General features: G+C 45.3%; 1 protein-coding gene across 3 annotated transcripts in view; it reads right to left on the bottom strand.

The window, feature by feature from the left end:
* Positions 1–12,547, bottom strand: part of BLTP2 (bridge-like lipid transfer protein family member 2) — a 30,765-nt gene that overhangs the window by 3,326 nt on the left and 14,892 nt on the right. For all 3 annotated transcript variants that reach the window (XM_063598700.1, XM_063598701.1, XM_008965099.6), the window contains 9 exons: positions 10,506–10,800; positions 6,496–6,653; positions 6,023–6,229; positions 3,656–3,755; positions 3,245–3,427; positions 2,766–2,887; positions 2,115–2,270; positions 1,909–2,030; positions 1,051–1,231 (listed from right to left, as the gene is read on the bottom strand). In XM_063598700.1, coding sequence (XP_063454770.1) covers positions 1,051–1,231; positions 1,909–2,030; positions 2,115–2,270; positions 2,766–2,887; positions 3,245–3,427; positions 3,656–3,755; positions 6,023–6,229; positions 6,496–6,653; positions 10,506–10,800 — 1,524 coding nt within the window. The remainder of the gene's footprint in view (positions 1–1,050; positions 1,232–1,908; positions 2,031–2,114; positions 2,271–2,765; positions 2,888–3,244; positions 3,428–3,655; positions 3,756–6,022; positions 6,230–6,495; positions 6,654–10,505; positions 10,801–12,547) is intronic.

Below are 12,547 nucleotides of genomic sequence, written 5' to 3'. Positions count from 1 at the left end.
TTATTTTTTTGAGACAGGGTCTCACTCTGTTGCCCAGGCTGAAGTGCAGTGACACAATCTTGGCTCACTGCAACATCCATCTCCTTCCTGGGTTCAAGCGATTCTCCTGCTTCAGCCTCCTGAGTAGCTGGGCTTACAAGCACACACCACCACACCCAATTTTCTTTTTTTTCTTTTTTTTTTTTTTTTTTTTTGAGATGGAGTCTTGCTCTGTCACCAGGCTGCAGTGCAGTGGCACGATCTCGGCTCACTGCAACCTTCCACCTCCCAGGTTCAAACGATTCTCCTGCCTCAGCCTCTCGAGTAACTGGGACCACAGGCGTGCACCACCACGCCTGGCTAATTTTTGTATTCTTAGTAGAGATGGGGTTTCACCATGTTAGCCAGGCTGGTCTTCAGCTCCTGACCTCAGGTGATGCACCTGCCTCGGCCTTCCAGAGTGCTGGGATTACAGGTGTGAGCCACCGTGCCCGGTCTATCATATATGTTTTTAATTATTTATTTTCTTTTTTAGAGACAGGGTCTCACTCTGTTGCCCAGGCTGGAGTGCAGTGGTGTGATCACAGCTCACTGCAGGCTCGAACTCCAGGGCTCAAGCAATCCTCCTGCCTCAGCCTCCCAAGTAGCTGGGACCACAGGTATGCACCATGATGCCCAGCTAATTTTTAAAATTTCTGTTGAACTCTTGACTTTAAGCAATCCTCCCACCTCAGCCTCCCAAAGTTATGGGATTACAGGCATGAACCACTACACGTGGCCTGTATCATTTTTTAAAAATTATTTCTTTGTTCATTCTTACTCTCCCCCTATGGCATCAGAGCTATATGTGTATCATTCATTATAAACCGATGTGTCTAAGGAAGCTCTGCTCATTAATATGATTAATGAGCTCATTAATATGATTAATGAGCTCATTAATATTAATGATACTATCATTAATAATCATACAATAATTAACCCCCTTTTATTTCTCTTTTATGAGTTAGACTCCTAAGCTAGGTCAATGTCTCTCAATACAGCTGCCTTTGTGTGACCATATACCCCAGATACCTTGCTGTAGAGGAACCTCTGCAGTTCTAATTCAGCAATTCCCAGCTGTCCATCTTCCTCTGTCAGGCGCCACCGTGCCTGAGCAAAGTAAAACTCAGTGCGACGGACCACGCTCACATCTTCTTGCTGCTTTCGCAGCTCCATCTTGTTAGCCCGCTGCAGTTGGAAATCCTTAAAACACCTGTAAGTGGACAGGGGAGCCAAAGCCAGTAAGGGAAACAGCACATGGGTTGGGGGTGGGATAGAATGCTCCAGAATGATGCAGGAGGTAAACCCAGAAATTAACCTATTCTGGGTTAGCCAGTCCCTACATTTTTTTCACTGAATTTATTGCTCCTGACATTCTAGGTCATAGGAGCACAAATCCCATCTTTCAGCTCTATAGCTTCTTGATAAAGTAGTGTCTTCCCACTAATAATTCCTACAATTTTATCTGCAACTGTATACTGATCAACTTCAAGACATTTTCATATGTTTATGTCAGGTTCATTAAAAAAAAAAAAAAGGTATTTTCAGTTCAGATGCATAGTATCAAGGCCACCAAAGTGATCTTTCAGCTGGGTGTGGTAATCCCAGCTCACGCCTGTAATCCCAGCACTTTGGGAGGCCAAGGCAGGAGGCTTGAGCCCGGGAGTTCCAGACCAGCCTGGTCAACATAGTGAGACCACTTTGTCTCTAAAAAAAAAAGTGATCCTTCCCAACTACCATTTTCTTATTCAGGAAGAGATGTCTGAACCTACTCCTACATCAGCCTTTGATAATGCACACTAGACCTAAAGACAGTCAAAACATGGGCAAGAAAGAGAACTGCCTCTAGCTGGGGCACTGGAAAAGGGCAAGGAAAGAATGCTGGGGCACCTGATGAGGATATTCAGTTCTTCACTTTCCAGCTGCAGGTTGGCCTTCTCCTGGTTTAGCTGCAACTGAAGCTTCTGGTTCAGGTCAAGCAGATTCTCATTCTTGCTGTCATCCTGCAAAGACTAGGGAACCAGGATAGAAACTGAGAGACCGCCCTCGTTCTAGGAGACTTCCTGGTTCTCAAACTATCTATCTGCAGTGACTACCTTCATGATAGAATACATCTGCTTCTCCAGCTGTCGTATTTGGGCCACATGCTGCCGCACAGCCTCCTGCAAATGCAGTATGCTGCTGCGTTGCTCCTCTGGATTGCTAGAGATCTCAAGCTGGAACCTGACCCGTTGCTTCTTCTCACTATGTTCCTAAAGGAATGGAAAGGGAAATGAATAAGATTTTTAAGTAGACAAGTCTTGTAGTAAAGTAAAATAGAGAAAGGAGAAAGAAATGGGGGGGGGGTCTCTTCTAGAAAGCTAACCTTTATCTGTCACTGGTAATAGTAACAGTAGTAGGTCAATGCAGAAAATTTGGCAATGTGGATTTCACAATAGGTCAGGCCCAACAGGATGGGATGGAGGTGGAAGCAGGGAATAGTAAATGTTTTTAGAGGTGTCTAGGTGACTGAGTAGAGAAATGACTAGGAGAAAACAATCAGGCAAACAAGCCCTACGGTCTGAGAGATATTCAGGCCTTTCCTAAGTAAGTGGAATTTCAATTGTCACTGCCGACTAAGAGAATCTATCAACCACAAGGCCCTTTTTCAGTGTGAAGCATGGCTTTTCTTACAGAAGCCCAAATAAAGCACAAAGTCTGGGTGTTCCTGTGAGGCTAACCAGCATTCTACAAGGGCCCATGCTCACCTTCCGCTTAGGTTCTACATGGAGCAGCAGGTTGTTGACAATGTCCAGGATCATGGCATACTGAGCTGGGTTGGTGGAAATTTCCAGCTCATGGTGGATAAGGGTGAAGGTATCCACAGCCCCTAGATAATTGTTAGCAGCTAAATAAAAGGCTCAAGTTTCTACCTAAATATCTACTCCATCTCTTAACCCACATTTGGAACCACCCCACTAGTCAACCCCACAGAAAGGGTGAGAGTTGCTCATGGGCAGAAACATGTTTATTTCAGAATCATAAACAATGCCCATTCATCCCAGCTCCCTCCAAGAATAGAGGTTATTTTCTCATAGCAGAACTTACAAAAAGTAGAGCAAAGTGAAATGTTAATGCCAGTGCACAGTGGATTTTTAATAACTCTACTGTCTCAAAACCACCAAGGAAATAACTACTTTCACAATTTCTCTAGTCCCTTCCTAAAAGCCTTTCAAGCCCTGAATACCTTCCTGCTTCTTTAGGAGATCTTCCTTTTCCTGGTTCTCAAGAACTTCAGGTGGCTTAATCTGAGTTGCTAGTTCAGGATCAATGTCATGGCTGTAACTGATATAGTACATTCGGCAGTTGCAACGCGAAATGATCCGCTGGACTTGCTGGGCTTGCTGTGCCTCAGCTGGCTGGTTCCAATCTGGGAAGAGGTGGGAAAGAGATAAGAAAAAGACATTCTCAATAAAGGTAATGTGAGAGCCTCCCAGCTATGTCTCAGAAACTCCAGAAACACTGCTTTCAACCTAGCCTAGCACAAAATGGTCCTACTCCAGCATACACTGACGTTAAGAATAGGTAGGGAAATGAGGTCCCTTTGGGATGCACATCTGCTCCTAATCATTTGATGCAGAGGAGGGGGAGGCCTGACCTGTGGTTGTGGTAACCATGCCGCCCACTGCCTGCCCACTCTCCATCAGCTCCTGCACAGAGTCCAGACTACGCTGCCGGTGCTCCTCGATATTCTTCACCTGAAGACAGAGATGCAGGCAACTTTAGCTCCTGGGAAAAGAGTGGCTTGTCCTGGACAATTGGGTGACAGATCTCCACGTTTCAAGTAGTTACACTTACTATCTGGACCTCCACTGCATGGAATAGCTTGAACCATATCTCCCAGGATAGAGGACATACTTGTCTCATTCTCTTGCCCCAGTCTACCCAAATTCTCCAACCCAACTGAGTTACATGCACACTTTGCCAGGCCCACAGGTCTCGAGCCAGAAAAACAATGAGAAAGGTTCAAATCTAATCATGTCATGGGCAAAATATCTCATTAAAAAAAAATGACTTTCCCACACATTTTGGTATTTGTTCCATTTGTGTTCTTGCTTTTTCTATCTTCAGATAGATAACCACTCTGACAATGTTGCCATGGGCGAAGGGAATTGAATTATTTTTATTCACTCTGCCAAGCTGAAGTCAGAGTGAATAACATTGAGTGAGATGGGAAGACCACAGCAGATGGTGGATCTGACAAGTCTCAAAAAAATATAGGAAAGGCCAGATCAAAGTCCCTTGTACCTAAGCCCAAGATGTTCCACTCTAATGCTAGTATCGCAGCCTGAGGGGGGCGGGGGGAAAGAGTTCACCCACAAAAGAAGGCATGCCTAAAAGCAGCAGAGGTGCAAAAAATGCCAGAAAGATCCTGATAGCTCATCCATTCTACTTCTGCATGGGTAGTTAACACCTGTGCTTACCTCCTAAGACTACTGATAAAGAGCACTGCTTGCCTGAATGAATCACAGCTCTTATATATCAGCATGACTTCTCATATTACCAACAACCGGTCCCTTACACGGCTTGACATCTGATCTAAATGCTCATTACCTCTTATTACACTTGAGGTTGCCTGGATTAAGCCCTAAGGTCCTTGATATAAGAAGCATTAGCCAGGGAGGTGAAAAGAGGGATCAGTTTTATCCCCACTAAGTAGAACTGCAAATGGACTTATCACTGTGGTCCTTACCAGATACAGCTAAATCCTGTAACTCATATGGGGGGTGTACCATGCCCAGTACAATGTGAGCACTTAACACCTGTTAAATAAGTAATAACGCACAATATTGCCTAGGCATATCTCATAATCAATAGACTCTCCAATAATTCTGATGATATTATATCTTAGAAGTTACAGGGTAAAATATAACCTGGTTCAATATTACCAAGAAGCTGAAAAGAAAATTAACAACCACGCAATGCAAAGACAGGCTCCTTCCCTTGTTTCTGCCAACTGCTCACAATCTCACCATCTAACAAAAACATTATCTTGGCTGGGTGGGGTGGCTCACGCCTGTAATCCCAGCACTTTGGGAGGCCGAGGCGGGCGGATCACGAGATCAGGAGCGTGAGACCAGCCTGGCCAACATGGTGAAACCCTGTCTCTACTAAAAATACAAAAATTAGCTGGGCATGGTGGGGCACGCCTGTAATCCCAGCTACTCAGGAGGCTGAGGCAGGAGAGTGGCTTGAACCCGGGAGGCAGAGGTTGCAGTGAGCTGAGTTCACACCATTGCACTCCAGCCTGGGCTACAGAGCAAGACTCTGTCTCAAAAAACAAACAAACAAAAAAAACAAAACCACATTACCTTGCCACACACTTAGACCTCCCCAGACATACTGACTTAAAAAAAAAAATAAGAGTACTTTCCACCTGAATAAAGCTTTATATTTTCAAAGCACCTTATGTGATCCTTTCAACAATCTTGTGAGGGTGAAGTATCAATTCCATTTCACGATTAAAGGTGACTTGTCCAAGAGCTCATGGCTACTATAATGGGAAAGCTATCATTAGAAATCACATAACGTGACTCCTAGGCAGTCTTTCATTCAACCTCACTGCCTTGCTGAAATAACCAATCAGTCATTTTCATGAGAGGACAGAGAAAGGGCAGATAGCGAACTTACTGAAAATTCTCAGAGTCACTGCCTGTTTTCTTGGCTGCCTGCTGATTAGTGTGAACATTAATAGGGATCAGCAATCTTAAAGAGTAAAACAGTTCCAGTCCATTTTATACGAGTTCTGAGAAATGAGAGTTTCTTTCGCAATGAAATAGAACACGAGGAAAAAAAAAAAAGCACTACATGCTTCCAGACCAGAGATTGCCCACATTCAAGGTGTTATTAGCCTCATTATTCTGCTAAGCTACTAACAGCAGGTTACTGTCAAGAATCTTCCAGCCATTAGAAAGTCTACGGAAAACCAGGAATATAATGGGCCTTCACAAACTCACTGACTAACCTCTAACCAGAGCTGTCGGCCATCCTGCTCTGTGGGGCTGCTTTCAGTGGTGGCAAAGTACTGCATGCCATCCAAGAGGCAAGTCCAGGATGTCTTTTGCTTCAATGTATCACCATACCAGGCTGGATGGTGCTGGCACTGCAGCAGTTGGGCTTTGGCAGCTGACACAATGACACAGCCTTCTGTCTCTGCTCCACGAAGAACCATCTATGCCAGAGATAGAAGCAGAGTTAAGCTACCAAGGACGATGAGGTTAGTGAGCACATTGTATCAACCACTGCAGCTAGGTCTAATGCTGGCTTACCAAGAAAATTTTACTGGCTTTTAGACATAGAAGTGATTACCTATGATACCTATGAGAAGGCCAAATTTTTTGGAGCTCTATTCACCCATTCATATTTAGAGGTGGGGGAAGGGGAACAATATGATCATGATCTAGCCTGATGTTGAGGTAACTTGTAAAGAGAAGGTACCTGACAGTTGACCAATTCAATAAGGCAGTTTCGGTTGTATATGTCATCCGTCTGGCAGGCAGCAATGCCACACAACTGGTCACTCATGCCTGATTCCTCTTCTGTGAACACTACAAACCTATCTGTCTCTTCAATTAGCTTCTGCAACATGTAAGCACCTGGCAGAGAAATAGGAAGCAGGGAAAGGTCACAGTCTCAAAGGGAAAGACTTTTCCCTTTCCAGAGCCAAATTGATCTTCCCTCAATTTATCTGGCTAGGTAAGAGCTTAGAATACATCCTCCCAAACCTACAACTCTAGCCCAGCCCATCCCTTGACCCATGAAGGCAAAACAAGGGTTATTTCACTTTCCCTTCAATTTTAATAAAAGTAACAGATTCCCAACAGAAACTTAGAAATGCTAGGTAACATTTTTTTCTCTTAGGTATTACTCTATGATCTCTCCCTTACCCCCATTTTATTTCTTTTTTCATTTCATATTATTTTACATGTTATTTGACCACTCTTTTCCACTTGAAACCACTCTCTTGCCATCAATGTCATTATATTCTCTGAGGTCTGCTGCTTCCCCTGATTATGTCTCCAGGCCCTCTTCCTTCTCCCAGGTCTAAGCTCCTCAGATCCATCCTTGGCATGTTCCCTTCTCTTTCCTACTCTTTCTCTTAATGGGTTTGTCTAACAGAGTGTATGGTTAAGAGCACAGTCTCCAGAATCAGACTAGTCTGCCTGTATTGTGACCTTGGGCAGTCTGCCCTCTTTGCGTCATAGTTTACTTGTTTGTAAAAGAGTAACTCTCTCATGAGATTGCTATGAAAGTTTAACGGGGCCAGGCGCGGTGGCTCACGCCTGTAATCCCAGCACTTTGGGAGGCTGAGGTGGGCAGATCACGAGGTCAGGATATTGAGACCATCCTGGCCAACATGGTGATACTCCATCTCTACTAAAAATACAAAAATTAGCCAGGTGTGGTGGCATGCACCTGTAATCCCAGCTACTTGGGAGGCTGAGGTAGAAGAATAGCTTGAATCCAGGAGGCAGAGGTTGCAGTGAGCCGAGATTGCACCACTGCACTCCAGCCTGGTGACAGAGCAAGACTCCGTCTCAAAAAAAAAAAAAAAAAAAAAAAAAAGAAAAAGAAAAAGAAAAAAGAAAATTTAATGGAAAAATACATAAAAATATTCTTACCTCTATGCTGAAATTCCCAAATATCTATCTTTAGCCCTAAGCTTTTAGACTCTAATTTCCAGCTGTTAGACATTATATTGATAGCCTACTAGTGACGCAAATTCAGCATGCCCAAATGTGAACTCAACAATCCTACACCTCCCAAACCTGTTTAGTCTCAGGCTCTATTTCTGATATTACTGTTACCATCATGCCAGTCATTAGGCTCAAAATCTAGTTGTTATAATTTTCTCCCTTAAACTCCTCCTTCCAACCAGTGGTCAGTTCTCCCATATGCATCTTAATCTTTCCATCCATCTTATCTCCATTCCCACTGCCTCTACCTAGTTCTAGCCCTCAATGCTTTTTTTTTTTTTCCTTGAGATGGAGTTTCACTCTTGTTGCCCAGGCTGGAGTGCAATGGCGCAATCTCGGCTCACTGCAACCTCCACCCCCAGGTTCAAGCAATTCTACCGTCTCAGCCTCCCGAGTAGCTGGGATTACAGGCACACACCACCATGCCCAGCTAATTTTTGTATTTTTAGTAGAGACAGGGTTTCACCATGGTGGCCAGGCTGGTCTCAAGCTCCTGACCTCGTGATCCATCCGCCTCGGCCTCCCAAAGTGCTGGGATTACGGGCGTGAGCCACCATGCCTGGCCCCAGTCCTCAATGCTTCTTACTGAGACACCATGATAGTTTCCTAATTTGTCTCCCCACCTCCAGTTTCTTCCTCTCCAATCCTCCTACACACTACTCCCAGATCTGTCTTCATAAAAGTAAAACAATGACACACCCATGTTCAAAAACATTCAGTAGTTCACCACTGCCTACTGTACAAGGACCAAAAACTACTTAGCCCTATATGAAAGGTCTTTGATGATCTACCCCAGCTTTCCTTTCCAGTCCTTTCTCTCACTCCTCTCCCTTAGTTACTCTCTGTCTACTAAAAGAGACTGTTTACTCTCTGTGATACTGTGAAATATATATTTGGTCTTCCCTGCTTCCTGGCATATAAAATCTAAAATCATTAGTGCCTCCTAAGTGATGTCTTTTTGTGTGCTGAGTTGACTAGTTGCTGGCAGCCCCTAAGTAGCTTCCAGATGGTGGCTGGTCACTGGAAAGACCCAGGCAGGATTAGAGGGTTATAATTTTCAGCCCCCCACCCAACCCACACTTCCTGGGAAGAGAGGGGCTGAAGGCTAAGTTAATCACCAATGGCCAATGGTTTAATCAATCATGCCTACATAATGAAGTCTCCATTAAAAACCCAAAAGGACAGGGTTTGGAGAGCTTCTGGATAGCTGAACACGTAGAGGTTCCTGGGGCATAGCATGCCTGCCTGGGGAGGGCACAGAAGCTTCCCGCCACTATGCATCTCTTCATCCATATCCTTTGTAATACCCTTTACAGTAAACCAGTAAACATGTTTCCTTCGGTCCTGTGAGCTGCTCTAGCAAATTAATTGAACCCAAGGAGGGGGTTGTGGGAACCCGTTTATAGCCAGTTGGTGAGAAGCACAGATAAAGCAACCTGGAGCCTGTGACTGGCATATGAAGGAGAGGGGCGGGCTTAGAGACTGAGTCGTCAACCTTTGGAATCTGATGCTGTCCCCGGGTAGATAGTGTCAGAATTGAACTGAATTAGAGGACACCCAACTGGTGTCCACTGCAGAATTAATTGCTTGCTTATTGGTTGGGAAAAATTCCCACACATTTGGTCACAGAAGTCTTCTGTGTCAATTGTTTTCGAGTGAAGGAACAGAAAAAACACTTTTGAGTTTGGGTTTTTCCACTCAAGACTCTGCTTTGAACACACTAGGCTTTCAAACTCCACTCCTACTCAGATTATTCCCTCTGCATTGATTGCCCTTCTACCCCATTTCTACATGTTCAAACCATACTAGGCTTTCAAGGCCTGGCTCAAATGCTACTTCCTCAATAAACCCTCCCCTGATGGTATTCCCCCCTTCACTCCTGTCAGCAATAACTCCATTTTTTTTTTTGAGACAGAGACTTGCTCTGTCGCCCAGGCTGGAGTGCAGTGGTGCGATCTAGGCTCACTGCAAGCTCTGCCTCCCGGGTTCATGCCATTCTCCTGCCTCAGCCTCCCAAGTAGCTGGGACTACAAGCACCCACCACCATGCACGGCTAATTTTTTTGTATTTTTAGTAGAGATGGGGTTTCACCGTGTTAGCCAGGATAGTCTCGATCTCCTGACCCACCCACCTCAGCCTCCCAAAGTACTGGGATTACAGGCGTGAGCCACTGCGCCCGGCCCCATATTCTTTTTTTTTTTTTGAGATGGAGTCCTGCTCTATCACCTCCACCTCCTGGGTTCAAGCGATTCTCGTGCCTTAGCCTCCCGAGTAGCTGGGATTACAGGTACTTGCCACCATGCCTGGTTAATTTTTTTTGTATTATTTTTAGTAGAGATGGGGTTTTGCCATGTTGGCCAGGCTGGTCTTGAACTCCTGACTTCAAGTGACCCCCCACCTCGGCCTCCAAAAGTGCTGGAATTACAGGAGTGAGCCACTGCGCCCATCCAACTCCCATTTTCTTTTATTTCTCTCTTATGGCATTTACCACTTTGCTTCTTTCCCTTACTCATCTTGTTTTGGCTCCAACACTCCCCTTCTGATTCTCTTCTGGCCATAGGACCAGACCATTTAATGCCCCAACGTCACTGTTACTTAATATGTAAGACTTAGGTGGCCTAAGAAGGAAAAATAAGTTTCACTTCTTTACCTAGATAGAAGCACCATGACTCAGTCCTTTTCAAACTCCTGTCCAAGCCCATATCCATGTTCTAAACCCAAACCCAAAAAGTCTCATCTCCCCGAGCTTACCTCCTGATGACCCCTTATCAGGTTGTCCACTGAAGCTGGGAGTGTTAACACGAGGTGGGGCTGAGGCACTAGTTGGGACACCCCGCTTTGGCTTTTTGGCTGGCATCTGTGGATCAATCTTTAACCCCTTCAGGGCCTCAGTAGAGAGATTACGTTTGAGTACAGCTGCCTTTTTGTACCCATCATATAACCCAAAGGCAATGTCTCGATTGGTAGTTGTCCAGGAAATCCGTAAATCTACTAAGTGCAGCTGATGTGTATGAAAGGTAGGATCCCCATCACGAGCAGAGAGCTCCTAAGAAACAGGAAAAGGACTTCAGGGTAGCATGGAAATTGCCCCCAGTGCCACAGAGGCAGTGATAAAAGTTTGTTGAATAAGAAACCTGTTGGCCAGATGCCATGGCTCATGCCTGTAATCCCAGCACTTTGGGAGGCAGAAGCGGGCAAATCACGAGATCAGGAGTTTGGGACCATCCTGGCCAACCTGGTGAAACCCCATCTCTACTAAAAATACAAAAAATTAGCTGGGCATGGTGGCTGGCACTGGTAATCCCAGCTACTCAGGAAGCTGAGGCAGGAGAATCGCTTGAACCTGGCAGGCGGAGGTTGCAGTGAGCCGAGATCACACCACTGCACTCCAGCCCAGGCGACAGCAAGAGACGCAGTCTCAAAAAAAAAAAAAATTCACTGGGCGTGGTGGGGAGACAGACCCTGGAGAAAGAAAAAATAAGTGGTCTTGGCTTTTATATTATATTACATTCAAACTATACCTACTGTATTTTATTCGTTATCAAAAAACGTTTTTAGAGTTCCTCTAAAATTTTTTTTTTAAGAAATGGAGTCTATTTTGTCCAGACTGGTCTTGAACTCCTGGCTTCAAGCAATCTTCCTGCCTTAGTCTCCCAAGTAGCTGGGACTACGGGCACAAGCCACTGTGCCTGGCCCCATTTTATTTTTTAAATATATTTATTTATTTTTATTTATTTATTTGAGACAGAATCTGGTTCTGTCTCCCAGGCTGAAGTGCAGTGGTGTGATTTTTTTTTTGAGACAGAGTCTCACTCCATCACCCACGCTGGAGTGCAGTGGCATGATCTTGGCTAACTGCAACCTCTGCCTCCCAGGTTCAAGCGATTCTCATGCTTCAGTCTCCAAGTACCTGGGATTACAGGTATGTGCTACCACACCTGGCTAATTTATTTATTTTTTATTTATTTATTTATTTATTTTTTGGAAACAGAGTCTCACTCTTGTCGCCCAGGCTGAAGGCAATGGTGCGATCTCAGCTGGCTGCAACCTCCACTTCCCGGGTTCAAGCGATTCTCCTGCCTCAGCCTCCCGAGTAGCTCGGATTACAGGCACCTGCCACCACGCCCAGCAAATTTTTGTATTTTTTAGTAGAGATGGGGTTTCACCATATTGGCCAGGCTGGTCTCAAACTCCTGACCTCAAATGATCCGCCCACCTTGGCATCCCAAAGTGCTGGGATTACAGTCGTGAGCCACTACACCTGGCCTAATTTTTGTATTTTTAGTAGAGACAGGGTTTCACCATGTTGGCCAGTCTGGTCTCAAACTCCTGACCTCGAGTGATCCATCTGCCTCAGCCTCCCAAAGTGTAGGGATTACAGGTGTGAGCCACTGCACCCAGCCTTAATGGTGCAATCCTGGCTCACTACAACCTCTGCCTCTTGGGCTCAAGCCATCCTCCTACCTCAGCCTCCTGAATAGCTAGGACTACAGGTGCATGCCACCATGCCTGGCTAATTTTTTTGTATTTTTTGTAGAAACACGGTTTCACCACGTTGCCCAGGCTGGTCTGGAACTCTTGAGCTCAAGGGATCCACCCACCCTGGCCTCCCAGAGTGCTGGGATTACAGGTATGAGCCATCACACTTTGCCTATTTATTTTTGAGATGGGGTCTCACTCTGTCACCCAGGCTGGAGAGCAGTGATGCGGTCATGGCTCACTGCAGCCTCGATTTCCCAGACTCCAGCCATCTTCCCACCTCAGCCTCCCGAGTAGCTGGGACCACAGGCACA

This window comes from Pan paniscus, chromosome 19 (genome assembly GCF_029289425.2).
Source record: "Pan paniscus chromosome 19, NHGRI_mPanPan1-v2.0_pri, whole genome shotgun sequence".
Taxonomy (NCBI): Eukaryota; Metazoa; Chordata; class Mammalia; order Primates; family Hominidae; genus Pan; species Pan paniscus.
Note: the sequence above shows the minus strand (reverse complement) of the source record. Positions and strands in the feature narration are given on the sequence as shown.